Here is a 23,179-nt window from a genome sequence, read left to right as displayed (position 1 = left end):
CCCTTCTTCGAAGTACGGGAGGTGGATGCGGGATCGATGCTATCTGACCGTGGTTCCATTAAATCGACTTAGCCCTCTTTCTACCTACCATAGTAAAATAACTTAGATCCCCTTTTAAAACAGTCACTTCAAGTCGGTAGTTGTTGTTCGTGAAAACTTAGTGCTAAAGCTTTTCAAGGATAATGTCTCCTTATTTCAATTTATGTACAAAAGTGCGAATCACAAAGTTTTCTTTTTTAGCAAGAAAAAGAATGTGACAGTCGAACTCTTCACTCTCGGTTCGGTTGAGTACTATGTAGATCGTTGTAAATCATTGTAAGTTATTATGTTACTCTATATCTTGTGGTAATATACACATATTACAAAAGAGATCAAGGAAATATTCTTTTACATATAGATAAATATATATAAGTGATGAATAAACCACGAATAGTTCAATTTATAATCAATAGTTCAATCTACAATAATGAATTTTTGGTAATGTGTATAAAATGATGAAAGTATGGACCCTGATTTTATGTATGATGTTATTGATTTACCTTTTCTTGAGCAATTTGAAGCTGCAACATGTTTCAGGATGATGTTTTATTCAGGACATATGATATCACTTCGTAAAGGAAAATATTAAACTTACATGTGCACAGAGTTGCAAGTAATTAATTTAATTAATTGACGATTGATATAAATTAATACAATTGGAAACTGATTAATTGGCAATTGATTTCAATTTAATCAAAGATCGTTTGATTGACAACTGATATGAGCGGAGGAAATTAAAGATCGTTCAATTAATAGTTGAACTTAACAAATTTAATTAAAAGCCATTTAATGGTCTATATACGCAAATTTCATATTACCTGGACATCCGAGTACTCAAATATTTTTTAGATTATCTAGTTATTCACACACAGATACTCGAGTGTTAGCTATGAATTTGAATTAGTAGTGTCAATCCTAAATACTCAGGAATATCGGATATTACTTGGTATCCACATTTTTTTGGATATTATTTGAATATCCGAGTGGTATTCGTAAGTTCAGATTAATGGTATCAATTCCTAGTATTTCCTTGAATATCTCGCATATTATACGAGTCTTTCGGATCTTAGTTGAGTAATATCTGTGAGTTTAGACACCCGAGAACACGTGTACAGAAATACATGGGTTATAAAAACGTAGTATATCGTAGTATATTTTATAAAATTCATTGTATATTTCATATTTTTTATGATAACAGGTAGTTTATGATAATAATCTGGTAAAAGCGAAGGTTTCTGATTTCAACTGGAATTTTCCTTCTTTTACGATGTATTAACGCAACGTACAACGACGAAAACAGCAAGTTCTCGTACATTATATCGGATGTGGCCACGTGGAGGATTTACGTTCTTACATAAGACACAAGATATATTGACCTCGATGAGACGAGTACGTGCATGCATTTTGGCACTTCTAGTTACGTTCCTGGCCCTTTCTGGGTCTTGTCCTGTCCTCCACCCACAACGAAGGACGGAGGAAGGTATTGATTAAATTCACCGACGGCCATTTTGTCCCGGCATCCTATTGGTTGCCTTCCATTTTGTCCTTCCCATCCCCTTGGTCCATGTAACCACCGTTTCTTCCTTTTCCAGTATCGCCGTCCCTGTTTACCTACCTGTTCACGTTCTTCGCCCCCGACCCACCTTAGCCAGAGAAAGACGACGCAGGCGTCGCGACATTTTCCACAGAAAGAAATCGGACAATTAGCAATTAGATTTTTCCACGATAGCTCGTTGCGCACTTTAATGAATGCCCGATTCTTGTTCTCAATGCGCGACCTGAAAATTTGACATTTTAAAAACGTTCTCCGATTGTTAGATCGATGACATGCTAATTGTTCTATATATCAGATTCATTACGATATAAAATTTATATATGCTGGATAACTTAAAGTGGCATTATAATAAACCTTTGATTTCCTAATACATACATTCTTCTTCAAAAAGAAAGTCGTCACATTTCATATTCAACTACATATAATCATACATCACAATACATTTCTTTATTCTTAAAGATCAGCTTTGAACTTAAATATCAATCCAGCATAAGGTTGATAATTGCATATATATAGAGAAAATATATTCTATGTAGCTAATATTTCACCAAGAGTCTGCAAGTACAAAACCCCAAAGGGCGTGTAGCATAACTATCATACGTCTGTTGGAATACATACGCCTTGAAATTTATGGACAGCAACGTACCATCCCTCAGAACCGTCTCGAACTTCAATCTCTCTACACATTTCCGCGCATCACCGACGTTGAGAGCACGAGATTCTCGTTTCCCGACTACTATGAGACTCTTCCCATCTCGGCCCGCCGTCTGAGGTAGCAAACGAAATATAAACGCACAGAAGTGTCGGTAGCGAATACATCCGTCGCGGAAACCGCACGCGGCTAGGATAAACAAAAAGAAGCCCCGGAAACAAAAAGCAAACAAGAAGAGAAATTGGCATGCTCGCTCTCTTCCACTCTCTTTTTCCCTCTGACGTCAAAAGTGACGTTCGCACCAGGATTGGTGGTACAGCGACACGCCCTGTTATCCACCACCACGTTTCACCCCTCGACTCCTACCAGTCGCAACCAGATACGACCACGCCTACGCAAAAGCACCCCCGGTTGGAGAGGGTGGCTGCGTAGGTTGTGCAAGGCGAAACTGGGTCAGGCAGACTCGAGGCAGGTCGAGTCAGGCCGAGACTCGAGAGTCGTCCAGGCGTTTTCGGCACGAAGCAGTCCCTTGGAAACCACCCCGAAGCCCATCGTCGTTTCGCCACTTCGTCGGCATTCCAACCTTAAAGTCCACGCTCGCGCTAAAGCGAAACACAGCACCCGTTGAAATCGTGAAGTCGAACCATCCGGCCGCGAAGAAGACCCGGAGAAGCGAATTAAGTGAGTACGGTGAATTTTGTATCAGTAGACAGTTTATCTCTTTTTAGTTTAAAACACGATGATGTCTTTCTGTGTTTTTCAATAAAACTCGTAATGTATATTGCTAGATTGGAATTAGAAGATATTGAGTAGATCGGGAAACAGTTGAGAAGAGTAAATGCCCTCTTAAAGGGACTATTGGGATCAAAGTGAGTCGATCAGTAGTAAAATTGGGATATGTGCTTAAAACTTTTGTAATGTTTCTTTGTATGATAAAAGGGAAAGTAAGAAGCAAATAAAAGCTGCGAAATTGCAAACTCAAGACATTAAGGTGTATAGTTAAATATCGTTTTATTATATGATTCTTATAGGGGCAAAACGATCAAAGTTGGAAACCTCCATGTTTAAGGCCGACCTCGTGATTTTAATTTTTTTTTCTGGCATGATCAGGCTGAAGCTATATATCTTCATATAAGTAGCTTAAGGCTTAGTTAGTTCTATTATACTTATCATATTAGCAGCTTACAACATCGCAACTTTTTGTCTGATTAAAATATTATATTTCTACTTTACACACTTCATACACACACACACACACACACACATACATGGCGTAAATCATTTTCTTCAACATGTAATAATCTTCATCTTTTATCTGAACAGCAAGGACTGGAAGGAATTGTTCATTTATTGTTATAAGAATCTCCTCACAAATAGAGAGAATAAAGATTAAATCGACTTCAAAAAAGAGGAATATATATGAAATATAAAACTGTTATATCAATAAACGTTAACTTAACCAACGTTAATTTAACCATCGTTTTCGGTGCGAGAGAAGGATGCGATTGTAGTCATCCGTCGCTAAGCGCTCACTGAATCTAGAGTGATTTATACTCAGCTGCTGCCAAACGTTCGCTAAATCCGAAGAGTGTTTATAAGCCAAATGCTTGCTGAATTCGAATAATAACAATAATCACTCGCTGTCGACCACGAGTCCTTAAAAAATGCCCGAAATCCCTACACGCGTGTATAAGCTGAACATACTGCTACGTCTGACCAATAAGAAAGCTTATTGGCTGAATTCTGATGTATCAAAGATTTAAAAAAGACATGGAAAAAGATCAAAACACGAAATAAAGTTCCACTAATTTAAAAAAAAAAGAATCCACAAATTTTATCCCATACGGCACAAATGTTTAAAATATATTCTAAAGACATCGCAGAGATGTTTAATATCTCTGGGATATCTTTAGGATGTATTTTGGACATTTGACATGTGCTGTATGATATTGTTCTCATTAAATTCTGCCAAATCTCAAAATAAATTATTTATGCAAGTTATGTTCTATTCTAAGGAGAAAAGCTTTTAATGAGAAATTTTTTCTGATTGATCAGAAAAAACAGAGTATCATATAAGAATACATCTCACCATCCAACCTATATACTTTTCCTTCGAATACATTCATTAGACGTGCATGTTTTTTCATAGCATTTTACCTCTCTTATAATCTCTCTTCAATATTTTCTATTGCACGTTCTAATGCTGTGTAAAATGATTCGTGGATGTCTTGGATTTTCTTCGGTTTACTTCTTATGCTCCCAGAACCGCTCGATTGGCTCAGAGAGCAAAGCGATCCGATTTTTCGATATTTCAAAGAATATTATGTCGATTAACACAAAAATTGTCAAGTTCCATATTCAATCAAAATATTTCATCAAGAGAGGAATAAAATAGGAATAAAATAGTGAATTGTAATTATGTAATTCTTGTTTGGAATTTGCAATACGACATAATCGTAAGAATGTTAAAGCTTAATGTGTGAGGAATTATAAAGAAAGAAAACCAAAACGACGAACTGCTCTCTGTCCATGTTTCTTCGGTCGCTCGGCCTATCGTGCTGCCACGGCGGTACATTTCGCTTAACAATTTCGCAATCCCGCTGTAACTCGCCGAGGATCGGCACCGCAGTACGTCGTGACTGAAGCGGAATCTGTTGTTGACTGTTGTAGGGACTGTTGAGGCGAGGGACACAAGCAGAGACATGGACAATGTGCAAATGATCGGCACTAAAATAACAGCAATCAAGGAATACTTATATGTAAGGCATCCGCATTTGCACGTCATTCATCACGTCTGTTCATTTAGTGATCCTTAGGCCGATGCAGTTAGTTTCTTGATCCCTGGCACACAAGCGATAATCGATATTTATTATGATAATTAATACGGCTAGCTTGTGCAGGTGAAACAGATTGGTCATATACTTTGGTTCTCACACACAGATGTTCTAACGGAAATTACTTTTATCCCGTTTATTATTTGCTGCTGCAAGGGTCGGTCTAACTAATGTAAATGTTACGTAAGTGCAAGGTGCAACTTAAAGAGAAAGGGTCCTCTTGCTTTGGATTTCAGAATTTCGCACGAACGCACTCACCTACCAGACTAATGAGCTCCGAAAACAACTATTCGCTCTCCAAGGAGCATTGCAACCTGAAGTATTCGGGTGAGTGATCGTGTAAAACCTTTCGCCTGTAGCAAGAGCCTGTAGTCAATTTTTATTAGAATATTGCATGAATCCGAAACAGAGGAAGACAAACGTTGCGCAAACACGCTTAATAAAGATATGTGAAGGGAATTGACATATAGTACTTCTTAAATTATATTCTTTGACATAGTATTTCTTAAATTATATTCTGTGACATAGTACTTCTTGATTTATATTCTTCTCTGACTGTTATTCCTGTTGTTCCGTCGCCTCTTTTTCATTCCGTTATTGTCTGTTCATGACATTTATGTTGGGCTTCCTCTAAGGACAGCGAGCGTACAATCATGCGATATATCACTGATATGACATTGGAGAAGAGTCTTTGTTATGAAATTAATATAAACTAGCGTAAAGGAGAGATATCCTTTTCTTCGTGACGTGTAACCTGAGATGAAGAATCGTTCTCTCTCAATCTGTCAAATAAAGAAGTTTTAGAAGAACGAGTAGAAATTATTAGAAGTATCCTACATAGATGCTGCATGAATATCGCTTTATTTGTTTCTATATTATCTATAATCTATATAACTTAGTAAATTAATGATATTGATTTCAATGCTGTCACGCGTGCGCGCAATATTTGGCATTCAAGAATTTCAAGAAGAACAAATTACGTCACCGATAAATTTTGCACCACGCGAGTATAGGGTTGACTTTCAACAGCAGACTCAGGAGTCACAATATTGTCCTGATTTCACGAGGCTTGTGACTCGGAAGGGTGCATAATAATAGAGGATTTAGAATTGTTCCAAAGAGACCTGGTAGACGCCGAGTGGTTGAGGACAGATTACACGCCGCAGGGATGCGGAAGGGTTTGTCGTCTTCGTCTGTCGGGAAGTGTCAGCGAGCGATAACGACACGCGCGTGCCGCTTATGGAATTTTGAATATTTCGATTTATCCTTATCCCGAAGGATGATTTTTTCACGGAACAATCAGCAATATCGTAAATCACGCGCGAACACTCCTGGGAATTTTACTTGAGGATGCGTTGCAGCGTAAAATCTGCTGTATTACTATAAATTAACGTCGTAATCCACGTTATAAATCGACGTGACTAATTGCCACGTGTAACAGCCCCCTGAAGGCGCTTTGATTAAAGTCGAAATGCGAGGGTCCAGATCGCATCTGGTGCCAGATGACTATAGACACGGTAGACATATTAAGTCCGAGCTTGGTCATAAACTTAGTCAAATCTGCGAAATAGTAAATTTCACAAACATAGTTACATATATTATTGTTGTTGCGTTTAAACATTCAAATAAAAATATTAGCATAAGCTAATTACACTTTATTGTTATGAAAGAGAATAATTAGCACGTAAAACAGACGCCAATTAGATAATAGTCATTCCAGTATAATGAAATCTTGAATGACAGAGCTCCCCGAGCTTGTTTGTACCTTGAAAAGTACTATAAAGCTCGAGAAAAAAGCGGAGGTCTTCGGACATTAGATTGATGGTAGAGGATTAGCTGGATCCGACCGCTGGAAGCCAGGGATTTCCCTTGTCTAACCATAGGCTCAAGACGATTCACCATAAGTTTGTGGACACCCCTCTTTCTCCGCTTGGTTTTTATTCAGCACTCTGCTGATTATTGAAAAAATACTTCTATCGCTTAAAGAGAGAAGTTCCGCTTTAAAAGGAACGACAGCTCATACTTCAAAATTGCAATTTGCACACCACATCTTTTAATAAAATTATTTATTTGATTAATAACAAATTAACGAGTTATAACATTATGTGAACGTGACTTACAGATTTGTAATTAACATCGATGTCTCTTCTTCTCCGCGTTGTCAACATGTAAAGATTATAGTACGTCACAATTGCAATGTTAAGAGAAAAAGCGAAAAGACAATTTTATATTCTTTTAAAGAACGCGGCCTGTATCATCGCCTTGAAATGCTAAATAATAATTTGAAAGCAAAGTCTCATAGTAGCTGGGCTGTTTATCCATGGGATCACCTTAATGCAATGGGGAACGAGGGGGTGGTTTACTCCATGGAATACTTTATGGTTGCTCCGCGATAGAAGGACAGTTCAATTTACCGAGGATTTACCACGAGCACATTGAAATGTCCCACTGCAACGACTTCGTTCTGTCTTCATTGTTTGGCGTCTGTATGACTCCATAATTCAACCAATATATTATTCGGGGAAATTTCAACGCCGACATATTTTCAAGATAAATTTACGTAAATAACGTGTAAAATATTGTATATAAAGATTATATATTTCGATATTATGCAATTTCCACATTATTTGCTTATTTTTACAAATTTAGCAAATTTAAAGCATGAAGATAATTTTAATTTTATCATATCATATATATATATATATATATATATATATATATATATATATATATATATGTTATTACTAAGCATTAAATTCAAATTAACGTGTTGTTAACAGGCCGCATATTGCATGTTGCATGATTGTTATAAAACAGAGAATTGTATTCCATCATACTAATGTCAAACGCAAAATAACAATAATCACAAACTTACTGGGTATAAAAGAAGAAGGAAGAACATGGATAAGATGGTGTCATCCCACCAAACAAGTGAGAGTGTGTCAATATAGGTCTATACTTTCAATTGTTTGATGAGGTGAAATCATTCTAATTGCGCGTTATCTCCGAGGACGATGTCAAAATCATGATGGTAGGTCGAGCGACGGAACGGCAGCCGTAAGGAATCTTATCAACACGGTACCGATCGTTATCATTGTAGTAGAAGAGATTTCACTTGATTCCAACAATTAGAGAGTTATCGTAGCCATTGCATCATATTGCACAAGTATTATTGCACTCTATTTGTTTTCTTATAAAGTACACGAGTTTGAACCGTACGAACGGCATCGATATTCATACTTTCAGTATTTTTGAAACTTTGAGATCTATATATAATTTATAATCATGTAATATCTGCAATTATTTTTTCACACCGATGATCATTGCGTCATCTGATAGATAAATGAGGACATAAGATTCGCATTTGCAATTTTTCACTTTGTTCGCAGACATCCTGCCACATAATGTAGAAGGCTATCCTGCTACTAGAGAGTTCCTGATGAAAGTGGTGGACATCTTATTGGATTTCGTCAAATCAACGAACGATAGAAATGCGAAGATCCTCGATTTTCATCATCCTGCTGACATGATGCGGCTGTTGGATCTGGAGATTCCCGACACCGGGTTGACTCTTCAACAGCTTTTATTGGATTGTTCAATGACTTTGAAGTATCAGGTGAAAACCGGTAAGTACACATTCCTCTTGTTTTGTGTTATATGCATACTATGCGACTTTAATCAAGCATCTCTCTCGAATATCTCTTAATCAATATTCAATTGTGTCTACGAGTAAGAACCAGCTCTCAACAAATCTACGAAAGTTAACTCGAACGTATATGCGTTACAGTTAATAGTGATGTGAGGAACAACAATTTCGAAGAGAAAAGATAAATAGTTTCTGTTATTTTACGCAACCTTATATTTATCTCACGTCAGAAGGGATTAACTTCTGAGGATTATTTTTTACCATAAGAATACGTTAAAATTATTTCAAAGTGCGCATAATAGATCTGCCGCCGCCGGAGATAATAGGCCAAAAAATACTGCAAAAGTGCAGGCACCCCTGTCAGGAAGAGCATTTTAACACCGCGCTATCGCACGTGCCTATCCACGAGGGCGATAAGCCACATAATTTCATATTCAATTTAGCATACGCGCACGCAGGGGCGAAGATAAGGCAACGACAGACACTAGTAACGAAGCCCGACGGCCGTCGGTTAACACTCGAAAGAAACACCCTAGCGTCGTGCCTGTAATAAATAGACGAGGGGTGGACAGTAACTAAAAAACTGAGATATTTCTGCGTCATATTTTTATGTCGCGCACTACGGAAATGATAGAACATCTTTACCCTAACTTGATGCTGCTTCTCGTTCATTACTCTTACATTTCCACCGTCCGTTTTAAAAACTACATGAATAAGTGACATAAGATTTTACATTTAATCTTCAATCATCAAATGTGCGAATTTATCGATCACTTAAATTTGAGAATAATCATATAAAGGAGTAAATTAATTTTTCTTAAACAATAAATAACTATACATTTATTGTTTAACAATATACTTATTGAATTGTTTTCCGTTTCTACCGTTTCTATTTTTTAATTAAATTTGTAAGTCCCTTTTCATAAATTTTATGGATTACAAAGAAGGATTCGATAAAACCCTCGCGTTCTTTAGATATTTTATTTTGATAAAGCATGAGAAGCAAATACGTCTGTTACAACAGAGTGAGCCTCAGTTCGCAGAAATGCAGCAACAATTTCAGTCCGTTGAAATTACTGCGTTGTGATGTAGAGGCTCCGCAAAATACCAAAAGTCAACCACAAATCTCCCTCGGCGCGCGAAAGTTTGCTATCTCGGTAGGATTCGATTACTGGGCTGAATGGATGGTAATGCACAATGGAGGAGACCTAACCAAACTTAGGCTAGGAATCCGGCCTGTCTGCAATTCATGTAAAAGGAAGTGAGGGGCGGGTGATCATCCCCTAGCGGTATCGAAGGGCGCGTGCACGATACGTGCTGACAAAAACTCGTTATTAGATTATATACCGCAAGATTCGAGAGCCCTTCGCATATCGCGCTTTAGTCTACCCTTGGCTACAGGAAGCTGTCCCGTTCTTGAAGAATATCAAACGATATGTGCCGATATAAAAGTTACTCTTCGAAAGGTGTTATCAGATACATGAGAGATATCGATAACGGTAGGGAGAATGGTGATGGAAAAAAGTTTGTTAGTAGATACCGACAATAATGCATTTAAACAAATAAAGATATAATCTTATCCTTAGCGGAAATCCTCTTATATATAGCTTCAAGAGGATTCTTCCGTAAAACTAAAAAAAGAAAATATTCTAATATTCAAAAAATAAACTCTAGTTGCAAGATGCTATTTCCTGTAATCCCATATTTTAAGTAAAAAATTAAAAATAGTACTCCTCTTCTAATAAAAAATAAACTATTAATCGGAATCGTTAGATGTTCCAGTATTCTTCTATCCTTCTAGTATTGTAGTATCCTTTTGAATTAAAAGAAATATATTTACTTGAGGAAAAGAGGGTATTTTTACCTTTATTATTACAAGAAATTTCTATTAAAAACAAGACTTATGCTGTAGATGAAAAACAAAATTTCTCTAACTTTAAAACAAATATTTTGCTTAGAATATTTTTCTTTTGATTTTAGAAAAATCTTCCTGAGGCCTTATATGAGGATTCCGCTAAAAATAAGATTATATTTTTTGCTTATATATCTGATGAAACAATGTTATCGAGATTTTGATCAATTTAACGAGGAGTGAAATAGCTTTAATATAATAAAAATATTCTGAGAAATAAAAAAATTATAAAGTATAATTGTAAAAAAATATTAATTTTAGTATTTTTAAAATTAATATTTTAAAATAATTAAAAACAATAAAAAGTATTATAAATAAAACTAAAAATTACAAAGTAATTTTCATGAACATACATATCAGACATTTAATGCAAGAAAAATTTTAATCTTGATTTTGATTTTGAGCTTCATTTTAATAATATGGTTGATCATACATATCCTATAATCATATGTATATATTAAGTCAATATTCACTGCAAGTGACAAACCTAACCAAAAATGACAACATTTAGCATTATAACTTCGCGGGCAATCCCAGATACAAAGGCTTACTCTCTACTTACCGTGACCCAGAAAACTTACACAAACGCGACTTGTACAATCTGCGACATATCGAAATTCTCGTTGATCAAAAAGGAACGCGCATTAGAATCACACACCGAATGCTGCACACTTCACGTCATACGATTATATTTACGCGCCAAATGCTACTCGTGATGTTGGGGATAATCTATTACTGTCATTCAGCGCTTTTATTATTACGTAACTTCAAAATTGTAGAGTTTACCTTTTATTCACTCTTCATATATAAATAAAACATCATAAAATTATACGAAACTTTTGCTTCACAGTATTCGTTGATTATTGAAATAATCATTATGACTTCTTTTGTTACTGATTTAAGACAAATCTCGAGCCATATATTGCGTGTATAAGTGCGACTATAATAATAAAAAGAGAGAAACAACAATGCGGCGTTATTGCACGCGGTACTGCTGCGCGGAGTGGCGAATTCAATAGGATCGGTGTAATTAAGAGCCATTTCTACGCGATTTTTCGTCAGTAGGGTCGAGGGGAAACAGTAAATAGGGAGTAAAACCCGACTACAGAGGGTGGTATACTACGCGAAATAGGGGCTGCAGCATTTTGCGAAGCTCTGGCGCGCGAGAGTGTAGGGTGCAGCATTGGAGGAATTTAAATTGGTATCGATAGTTTCGTCGTGGAATGCACGTATACATACGATAAATCGGTTCGTCACGAAGTGCGATAAACATCGCCGTTCTATCACATGGATGGTATTCGAGCGATGATAGTTTTCGTTGAAAAGAATCGAACATACTAGACATCAGAACCAAATTCATTCGTTTGTTGAGATAAAAATTACTTTCGATTCCGTTCGCCATAGCCTGGCTATCATTTGATGAAACAATTCTATGAAATTCATATTATCAAACGATATTGATTAATAATAATAATCAAATAAGTCATGTCACGTGTTTCCTATTATGTGAAGTTAATATTTTTATGTTTTATTAGTGATATATTAATACCGGTTACATCTTAAAGCAGACGATATAAAAGCAATATATTATTATACGATATTTTTGAAGATTCTTTATGGAAGTAAAATATAATAGCAATGCCAGACGCAATGTTTCCTTCCTTATGAACGGTATGATTGATCACTCCGCATTAATGTTAAGCCTGAGTTACACACTTCGCTCCATACAAATCCTGAACCCCATAATATATCACCGTAGTCTGCTCGAAACAGGTTCTCCTCGCGTTTTCTCTTTCTACCGATCTCGTGGGGAAAGGAGCAAATTAGTCGGAAAATGATTCTCTGGATCGCGTATTCACCATGAAGAACGTCTGGGCGATTGAGACAGATCATTTGCCGTGTCGCAGTTAAATATCGGAATATTGTCTAGAAATAGTTTATATATATATATATATATATATATATATATATATATATATATATAACAAGAGTATAATTTACCCTACTTATATCTCTCAACATTTTAATTATATAGTTATCCTTTTCACCGATGAAACGCTGTTAAAAAAATATTTAGAATTTCCGAAGAACTCTTTAAAATCAACGTCCTTTTGAATCTATATCGCTGATCAACTGATCTCAGACTCTAGAAGTGAGTTTATTTTCCTCATCTCTATTTCTCACATCTATAATGTATTCCTACATATACTCAAGAATTGCACATTAGATGGAAATTGAAAATGAGAAGAAGGACTAGTAAATACAAGGTAATAACACAAATGAGACTGGTAAACTGGGTGTGCCACTTCCACGTGAGAATGCCAAGAATGCTTATGTGATTGTAAACTCGCGACACGAATCTGCATAATGCAAAGCAGCTTATCTCGCACCAGTTGGCTGCATGTGTTTGTTTTTCCTGGATGATACGCGTCTGCAGCGTTTGAGAGCCTCTGCAAACAATCTAGTCGAGCAGCGACGCGTGTGACGCGCAAAATGCGGGCGCTTCGGACCATCGAACCCCGCTCTCCACTCTTAGGCGAAACGTGGCCCCGTCGCCTGTCAGGCTGAAAGAGGAGAGAAAATCGTCTTCTTGCACACCCCTAAACCGGACGCGTGCCACGATCCACGGACCGAGATAATTGCGAATAACAGTACGACAAACGGCTCAAATGCCACCGTCTGATATCGCGTTTGGGGTGGTTTTCACGTCGTACCATTGATATTCGCGCTTACAAGATGATTCATGTAGCGATTCTGAAATATTAGCAAAACAGTCGAAATCTTCATAAATATAGTTAAAAAATGGGAATTTGTAATGCATTTGTATCAAATATACACGCAACAAAATTTCAGTTGGTGCAACCAAATAGAAACCAACTAAAAATTAGGTGATCAGAACCGATATCTCTGTTATGAAAACTAATATTTCTGTTGTCGCAACCGTAAATTCGTCTGAAGATTCAACGATATTAGAACTCTGTTGAGACAACTGAGAACAATTGACTATACGTGTATCAAATATACACGCAACAAAATTTCAGTTGGTGCAACCAAATAGAAACCAACTAAAAATTAGGTGATCAGAACCGATATCTCTGTTATGAAAACTAATATTTCTGTTGTCGCAACCGTAAATTCGTCTGAAGATTCAACGATATTAGAACTCTGTTGAGGCAACTGAGAACAATTGACTATACAGAAGTCTCATAAAGGAATTGTTCTGTTCCTACAGCCGAGTTTTCGTCTGATCCCTGAGCAACTGAAAATTCGGTTGCACTAACAGAATTGTTTTTTCCGTGTAGGATACGATTCATTAGACGTTGCAAAGACGTTTGAAACTCTTAAAGAAAAACCAGATTAGTCTATATGGCGCTTCAAAACATTTGCAGCATCTAATTGATCGCACTCATAGATCGCACTCAATAACAAAAGAAATCTCGTGAAATAAACGAATATTGGATTTTGCTTACAGGTATATTTACTTGATGGTAAACATATTTGTTGAACAAAGCGATATCATGCAAAATTTTTAATGACATTGAGGAAAATTCTTGCTTAAGAATACCTTATCGCCACTTTACTTAACTATACAATTGTTTTCCATTAATGGAATCCCTTTAATGGAAACACGCGGTCCGCACTCGTGAATCCTCCGACTAAAATCGGAGATTATCCTTCCAGGCCTTTAACGTCGGTTCGACTTTGCCACGCGGTAAATCCCAGGCTCGGGGTAAGCGTCAGTGAAGGGGATGTCCGTACCTTGCGGAGATCGGTGCTATGTGTCAATCACTACGTAATGCCAGAAGATTAAAACGCATCCACCGTCGAATAGACACATGGCATGTTTCACCTAACAACGGCATTGTCGTGTTACGCTGAAAATAATATTATTAATAACGAAATATTCTGTTCGTTATATATTTGTATATATTCTCTATTTAACATATCTGTAAAATAATTGCAATTATTGTTTCTGAATTCAAAAAATGTTCCATTTTATTTTATTTCTATAGAATTTCTTCTGCCATATCAGCGTCTCGTTTTGCGAGGGCACATAAGATTATTGAACACACAAGAGGGTCAAAGTCTTTCGATACCGGATATTCAATAGAGTAAATCCATCATATTCCAAGGATCAAAGGATTTGCGCTATCCTAAAATTGATAGTGCTAGTAGGGATCGGCTATATGATGTCTGTCTTATTGATTGTTTGAAGATAGATACATGGGAAAATAATCCTACAAATTCCAATGGTCATTTTTCTTACTTTACATTTGATACGCCTACCCCAAATTTTCTTCATTCTCTTCATTCAAATTTTCTTCATTCATAAACATTCTCTTGTTAGCAAATTAAACTATTATTGTGTTACGATGGAATTATACGCCGTTATTTATTTTTTCTCTAGCAAAATAATTAGAAAATCTTTTTTAATTCGTAATATAAATAGGAGAGTGAAAAGCTGACGCATTTACGTCAGGAAGAGAGTGAGAAAGTAAAATACTTGCTCCCCTAGTTGCATCAGAAGGCCAGACTCCCATCGAACAGAAGCATTAGGTTTGATCCTCGCGCGATGTTCAGCCGAGCGGATGACAACATACTCGTGAAGAGCTTAAAGCTCTCTTGCCGCCTTTCCTTCGGCGAGCCTTCAATCTACACACTAGACGGTACCGCGTGTAGCACGATAACACTGGAACACGTGCCACGTCAGCGTTATTAATTACTTTTACTATTAAGAGAGCCACTTGTCAACAATCACTGCATTAATTTTCAACGACACGACTAGCAGGATGATTTATCAGTGGGGTAGTAATTAATTTTTGGTTGACTCTTGGTTTGTAGCAACTCGCATAACAGGGATATCCATTCCCGCGAAATTGTCGAATCAGAAATTGTGTAAAATGCACAATTCCTTTTCCTTTTCTATGTTTCCAGGACATCCTCGTTTCTTCAATCAACTATCATGCGGTCTTGATTTAGTATCCATGGCTGGCGAATGGCTAACTGCGACTGCGAACACGAACATGTTTACCTATGAAATCGCTCCCGTATTTATTTTGATGGAACATGTTGTCCTGCAAAAAATGCGCGAGCTCATAGGTTGGAATGGCGGCGATTCTATTCTCGCTCCTGGAGGATCTATCAGCAACCTTTACGCTTTTCTTGCTGCCAGACACAAGATGTTTCCAACGTACAAAGAGAAAGGACTCTCTGCCGTCGGAGGACAGCTCGTTATGTTTACGTCCGATCAGGTAAACAATAAATTTATAAATTTTCTTTCGACGAAGAACCAAAGAGTTTCGAGAACCAAAGAGTTGTCCAAGTGAATTTTCTAAATAGTTAGGTTGTTTGCGATCAATGTAGGTTGTTAATGTGCCTACAGTGCCATTACTCTGTGAAATCATGCGCTTCCGTTTGCGGCCTCGGAACGGATAACTGCGTGATGGTGCCTAGCGATGAGCGCGGTCGCATCATTCCATCGAAGTTGGAAGAACTGATTCTGGAGCGCAAGGCCAGAGGTCACATACCGTTCTTCGTGAACGCCACGGCGGGAACGACAGTTATTGGTGCATTTGATCCGATCCCAGAAATAGCTGATATCTGTCAAAAGTACAGACTCTGGTTGCATGTTGACGTGAGTAACGTTTTTCTTTTTTCTCTCTTTTTCTCTTTTTTAAAAGGATCTTTAAATACTTATATTTATCTTATATTTCATTCCAATAAGTGGAAGATATATTTTTAATTTTACTTAATCTCTTCAGTGGTGATTTAAACTGTGTGATAATGTATGAAACTTTTTCGTACACTTAAGGAGTTAATAGTACCTTAGTATGACAATCAAAACAATAGTGATAGGTAGATGGAAATATTACCTATCTTCCATTATATATGTACATTATACAATATATTAGTTAATAATTGAGAAAGCGAATGTATAGCTTTAAAGATGCTCACTTGAGTAGTAAAAGCTATATCAAGTCAGATGCGCTTATGCAATCAGACTCGTCTGGACGCAATTTAAACTGTAAATGCCAAACGCGTAAGAGCCTTAACGTAAATAATAAATGTGGGAAGCGGCAGAAGTTTCATTAGAGTGCGACATTCACGGGTGAGTTGCCGGGAAACTCGCAAAACACAGGATCTATAAGTCAGAGATTGAGAAGTGCTTAACGGAATCTCGCATTTCGCTTACTTACTTGTAGTTCAAGTTAATTTCTCGCATTCTATCATCGAGTTTTATACTTTATGTTATATCCATTTTTGTTCCAGGCGGCTTGGGGTGGTGGACTGCTTCTGTCGAGAAAGTATAGGCATCCGAGACTGACTGGCATCGAACGGTGAGTGTTGATATAAATATTGAACTTTATTTTAATCTTTCTTCTTTCTCGTTTGTGTGTGTGTGTGTGTGTACGCGCGTGTTATAAATATCAAGTAATAATTGTTTTTATTACACTTTTACATGCCACTGCGTTGTATGCCGTCTTATTGATTTTAGTCTCTGACTGAGTATCACGTGCATATGCTCGACGTAGGGGCGACTAAGTCCACGTATTTTATAGTTTATTGGAGCTTAGTTGGGCTTAGTTATTATGGACTTACTTGAAAAACGCTTCTGACCCGATGCGCGTCGCGGATAAAATCGATACGTTCCTCTTGACGTAACTGCAGTTCGAACGTTGGGCGGTGAAAATGATTTTACATGAGAATAGTCGAAGGGCGTCATCCCGTAATGTATTGCTCGCATATCCCGCGATTAGAATGCTACAAGGGGCTGGCGTCAGATTGTGCCCGAATGATCTCTTGCATTAACAATAAACTCGACGATCCGGGAAATTTCGGCAATCTCTAAGAAAAACAATGAAAAATATATATCTCTACATTGCATATACATAAAATACTCTTGGCAAAGAGAGAGAGAGAGAGAAAGATGCAATGCTGGAAATGGTGAAAAAGTATAGGATTCCACTGACGTGAACCCGACGGAGCTTTTCAGACTGTGTTAGGGTCAGGGGTACGCACGAGGTACACATGGGGTTGGCGAGATTAATCCACGATTTGCATCCAGGCGCATCTGCTCCCCCGATTTGATGACAGACAGTCCCTGACCTGAAAAGCGGTACTAGGAGTCTCTCGGGAATAATTTAAAAGAGAATGATAGCATTTTGTCTACTAATCCACAGTATTTCGAGAAATATTAATAAGCGGCGTATCTTTCTACCGTTTAAGAATAATAGCATACCTTTAATTTGTACTTCTGGTCTTTATCTCTCGTTAGAATTGATGAAGCGCGTGCCACTTATTCGTGATCCGCGAAATTGCTACTAAATACAAACTTTTGTCACAAATATTTAAAATCTACTATTAAACACAATTGTGTAGGATTTATTTTTGCTACGACGCCGATATAAATTAGAATGTGCGTCCGCAATTTTTCTACATGGACTGTACCGCGACGGGAACTTCCTTCCTGGAAGTCTTGATTAAAATGGCAAACGAACGACGCGCAGAGAAAGATCCGACGCACAAGCAACAGCTGGATCAGTTCCCTGGAGCACATTTGCAGAACAGAACTCTCCTCTTATATCGACGCGCCGCGTGCCACTGTGCCTTCCTTGGCGAGACTGAAATAAAAGTCGGTGCCTTGACAATGCTGGATTAAACTCGTACAAAAGGGAACTGCTTCCCTCATTCTCTGGCCGGTCCTCTTTCCTCCCTGTCCCCTGACTATCTGCGCCCTGGATTGCATAGAATCGAGAAAGAACGCCGTGATTTTACCTCCTCGGACGAAAAGATCGCGCTAGAAAGGGTAAGCTGGGCAAAACTGTACGCAAAATTCGAGTTACACAAAGTTCGGAATACACGTTTCAAACCTGAAGAATAAAAATCGGACTATTTGCTTAACTTTGACAATTTCGTGAATTGGACTTCAACGCAGTGATGCATTAAAGTACCGTAAGTTTCTACAGCGTAATTAATCTTTTAGAAGACTTCTACCTTCTTGAACACGAAAGTATTCATCAGATTTTTCTTATAATTAAAAAAAAAACTTTAATTAACATCTTAAGAATCGTGTTATCTACTTTTATGCATTTTTTATTATTTCATTAATCTATGCTACAAGACAATAACATTTTTATACACTGTAATTTATTTTGTTTCTTGTATTTATTATTATTTGATATTTTTGATATTTTATAAAACTATACTGTAACTAACTGAAGATTAACTTCTGTTAACATTTTACTTTGATCATTACTGACTCAGATGCGTGACGTTCGCACTGTCGAACAGAAAACTTCCGCACAGAGCCTATACGCACATCGTGCTTGAGGGTGCGGGTAATTAGCATCCCCTGTAATATATATTGCGCGGCTTTTGGGGCTGGCACCTCGGATGAATTTAAAAGTGAATAGAAGGGTGTCGCACGCGTAACACAGCTCCAGCTGTGAATCGCATTAATCATTCGAGCTTTATACATGCTTCTTAAGTATGACCTGAATATACGAGGAATATTTTTAACTTGTTTATTAAATTATTACTTGTAAATTTGCTGCAAAAGTCCACGGCGATTTCGAAACATATAAAGTGTGATACATAATGTCTTAAAGTATAATTTTATTTTTTTATTAGTTTATTACAAAAGACGATATACTTCGTAACTAAATAAGTACGTGCAAATTTTTTTTCAACGGATTATTTTGCGTACATTTAAATTTATAATGTGTAATAAAATCTATTATTTTATTTGTCTCGTATATCATTATATTGGAAAGTTTAATAAGCATAAATGTTATAAATAATATAGTGTTTGATATATAATAAAGAATAAAGATAAAACTAGAAAAACTAAAGTATAATTTGATGTAACTCAATGAGAATTTAATAAATTTAGTAAATTGATAAAAATATGAATTGAACGTAGCCAAATAAAAAGAAAAAGAAAACATAACGTAAAATCCTTCGGAACTAAACGAATAGAAGTATGTTGATCCGCAACATCGAAGAGGATGCACACGAGTGAATAATGTAGAATGTCTGCTGGCGACACAAATCGTGCTTCAAGGGTGCTTCGAGTACCCTCGTATCATCCACAGGGCACTCAACCCACGTGCGGGAACCAGTGTCCCGATAAACATGTCATTTGCCACGTATCAAACATCTATCATATCTACAGCATGCGATGTGTATATTTAAAAAGTCAAGTTTCATAATAATAGGAAAATCTTTCTTTTTTCTTTTTCTCTCTCTCTCTCTCTCTCTTTTTCTCGCACGCCGCACGCATAAAAGAATATCTGAAGCTTTTAATAATAAATCTAATAACTTCATCCATAAATCTTGTCAAATATTTAAAGTATACCGCAAATTTGTCAAATCATCAAAGAATGCGAAGGTAGATTCTTACATTTGACAATACTTCTTCAAGAATTAAGAAGGGTTAGAAGTTTTACCGTCGTAGTGGGTCCCAGAGGATCAGGGGGTTAAATCCGGTCCCAGGGCTATATTAATAGCTCTGCTCTCAAATTGATAGACCTTCTGTGGCACGGCGGGAAGATAACTCATATTTTATCCCCTATTGGTTCCCGTGGGAGTGGATAAGAGTTTGACGACTAGCTGAGGTTGGCTAGCTTTTTTTAGTCAGCTTGGAACGGCTCGCTTCGGCAGGTTGCTGATAAGGCGAGAGACCGAATGGAGAGCTCCTCTTTCTAAAACAATCTATATGCAATCTATATGCTTTGCTACAAATATATTTTATATGCGTGTAAAAAGAATTAGGAAGATGCTTTACAAAAATAGTATAAGAGTAGTAATTGAGATACTTTAACTTTCATTTTATTATTTGCTAAAAATATTAAAAATTGTGCGCTAGAAAAAGCGAAACTGAGTTTGATGAATTTGCAACAACATATAATTCTTCACAGGGTTGATTCGGTGACATGGAATCCTCATAAACTTATGGGAGCTCTGCTTCAATGTTCCACGATTCACTTCAAGGAAGACGTAAGTTATGTTATTATATGCGATTATATCCAGATGATATTTCCACTAAGATAAATAAAAATTATAACTCACAAAGGTAATTATCAATCGCGATAAAGCTTAAGCGTGAATATTTTAACACAACTATGAAGGATTTCTCTTTTACGAAGTAAAAGATACTTCGGACTTTAACGTTTTTATTTAGCTTTCTTCCTCTGAGATTTCATTGACGAAGAATAGACTCGAAAGTAAATAGAAAAGAAAGTGAAAAGAGTTTCACTCTTAAATAAATAGAACATAAAGTAAATACGCAAATGAATATCAACATTGGATTCGTGACATATTCGAAACGTTGCACTTTTGAGAATTCCTCTATCTGTGCTCGGGCGTACTGAAATTCCTGCATCGCGCAAGGGCAACGACACAACACTAGCCACATTCCGAGGGGTAGACCTACGTGCCGGAGCGCTCGGCACTACAGGAATTTAATTAAACTAAGAGATAACATATGTTGCCGTCCGCCTACAGCGCGCCGTCGGAGAGGGTTTATCCCCCCCACGACTCAGTTATTGCTAACTCCGAACTTCCCCTTCGGATATTAAAATTCCGTGCACCGGTTGCCGCGAGATATCCGGGGGAGAACGCGCCGTGCTTTTGTCGGGCTGCGTTGTTGTTGACGTTGAAGCGTAGCATACAAGGAACGCTTCGTTAACATTGACAATTGCATTGTTATACTCAGCGCAGATACATAAACGACTAAGTACATGACACAAGTGTTGTCCTGTCTCGTATTGGTGTGAAAAGGTTGATTTATTTCTATCTAATGCCTGGATAACGCGTGATCGAGTATTCACTCTTCATAATGCCAAGAATAACAATAAAAATTGACGGCAGTGGAAATTAATCCGCGAAGAGCCTTTTCTCTTACTTTCAATAGTGCATAAGTATCAAGTGAATTAAAAAACATACATACAGGAATTTTCTGATATCAAATTATAGAGAAACGAATTGGAAATTGATAATCTCAGACAATGATGTTCAGCAGTGGTATTCAGCAATGCAACACAGCAGCGGTTTAGTACGTCCACCATTTTGTAAATTCAATATCTTGAGTTCCTCTCCATATGCGCATGTGTTGAAGCGCGGTATCGACCGGGACAGACTCGCCCTCTTCCTCCTCCAACGCCTGTCAATCGGAAATCACGCGAAACAATTCTGGAAATGCTCCATTATCGGAAAAACGTACGCACGTCTCCCGTCGGTTTTGAAAGCGAGAGCCGTTTTCATTTTGCAGGGCCTACTGATCAGCTGTAACCAAATGTCCGCGGAGTACCTGTTCATGACGGACAAGCTATACGATGTGAGGTACGACACTGGCGATAAGGTCATTCAATGTGGACGTCATAATGACATTTTCAAGCTTTGGCTGCAATGGCGCGCCAAGGTACAAAACCCATCGTATTGCTACGAAAAGCTGTCCGTATATTTCCCCATTAAATATCGACTTTCCATTTCTCTCAGCAATGTATACACGTTTCCACAGAGATTTGTATCTTCGCTACAATATGCTTCGTCATTTTTTATTATTAGGGTACAGAGGGTTTCGAGAAGCACATGGATCGTCTGATGGAACTGACGGAGTACATGGTTAGGAGGATCAAGCAAATGTCCGACAAGTATTATTTAATTCTCGAGCCTGAATTAGTGAACGTCTGCTTCTGGTACTTACCTACGCGCGTGCGAAACATGCCACATACCGCAGAGAAGATAAAGATCTTAGGCGAGGTGCGCGTTTGCGTGATAAGACATTTTATACAAGAACACAAGAAACGTTTGAGGAGACTGTAAGGAAAAATGAGTTTGTTAGAAATTTATTAAAACTAACACTATATATGTGTAGTTAACACTGACAATTGTCGACGATTGTGATATAATGATAAATTGAAATATTATCTAACTGATAATACAATTAGAAAAAGATTGGAGATATTTAAAGCTAAAGTTGATATGTGTTCTTCGGGATTAGCATGCTATTTTTCATTTTTAAGTGGTTCTTTTAAAACGCCACTGAAAATACGACACTGTTCCTTACAACTCTCTTAACGAAAATCTAAGCAGGTCTGATAACAGTATGATGACAAGCAGGTCTGATAATAATGTGACAAGCCTCAGAAATCTTTTGTGGAGATTTTGAAACAAGAGAAACGTTCGTGCTTTTCCAGATTTGCCCAATTCTGAAAGGACGCATGATGCAAGCTGGTACACTAATGGTTGGCTATCAGCCGGACGACCGACGACCCAACTTCTTCAGAAACATTATCTCCAGTGCTGCCGTGACGGAAGCTGATGTCGATTTTCTGCTGGCTGAAATGGACCGACTGGGTCATGATTTGTAAGAAACTTGTCCATAGACATAAATCGTACGATATACGATTAGATGACTGACATACACTGTTGGCCAAACCATACCGCTGTCACGTAATTATTCAACTGGGTACGTCGAAAATTTCACGACGCGCTCTTAAATGATGTGTACAAAAGATTCGAAGCTCAGATAAAAAAT

The 23,179-nt window shown here is 37.3% G+C and overlaps 2 protein-coding genes across 3 annotated transcripts; one reads left to right on the top strand and one right to left on the bottom strand.

Moving 5' to 3' along the window:
* Window positions 1–1,456: 1,456 nt before the first annotated feature.
* LOC116849428 lies at window positions 1,457–2,823 on the bottom strand. The gene is made up of 3 exons (XM_032826569.1): window positions 2,784–2,823; window positions 2,213–2,435; window positions 1,457–1,817 (listed from the first exon to the last, which is right to left on the bottom strand). Exons 1-3 carry the CDS (start codon window positions 2,821–2,823, stop codon window positions 1,457–1,459), a joined length of 624 nt encoding a protein of 207 aa, XP_032682460.1.
* LOC116849406 (glutamate decarboxylase) lies at window positions 2,690–23,012 on the top strand. 2 transcript variants are annotated; one of them, XM_032826538.1, is made up of 11 exons: window positions 2,690–2,927; window positions 4,917–5,005; window positions 5,317–5,407; window positions 8,470–8,706; window positions 15,574–15,890; window positions 16,022–16,273; window positions 16,909–16,976; window positions 20,559–20,637; window positions 21,911–22,060; window positions 22,207–22,401; window positions 22,839–23,012. In XM_032826538.1, exons 2-11 carry the CDS (start codon window positions 4,949–4,951, stop codon window positions 23,010–23,012), a joined length of 1,620 nt encoding a protein of 539 aa, XP_032682429.1. In that variant the 5' UTR covers window positions 2,690–2,927; window positions 4,917–4,948. The 2 variants fall into 2 exon arrangements, with proteins under 2 accessions (XP_032682429.1, XP_032682430.1); XM_032826539.1 differs by lacking the exon at window positions 4,917–5,005 and having other exon boundaries at window positions 2,691–2,927.
* Window positions 23,013–23,179: the final 167 nt, after the last annotated feature.

This window comes from Odontomachus brunneus, unplaced genomic scaffold (genome assembly GCF_010583005.1).
Source record: "Odontomachus brunneus isolate Ranch 3 - 2012 unplaced genomic scaffold, Obru_v1 Obru_scaffold_115, whole genome shotgun sequence".
NCBI lineage: Eukaryota > Metazoa > Arthropoda > Insecta > Hymenoptera > Formicidae > Odontomachus > Odontomachus brunneus.
This window is presented reverse-complemented; position numbering and strand designations above follow the sequence as displayed.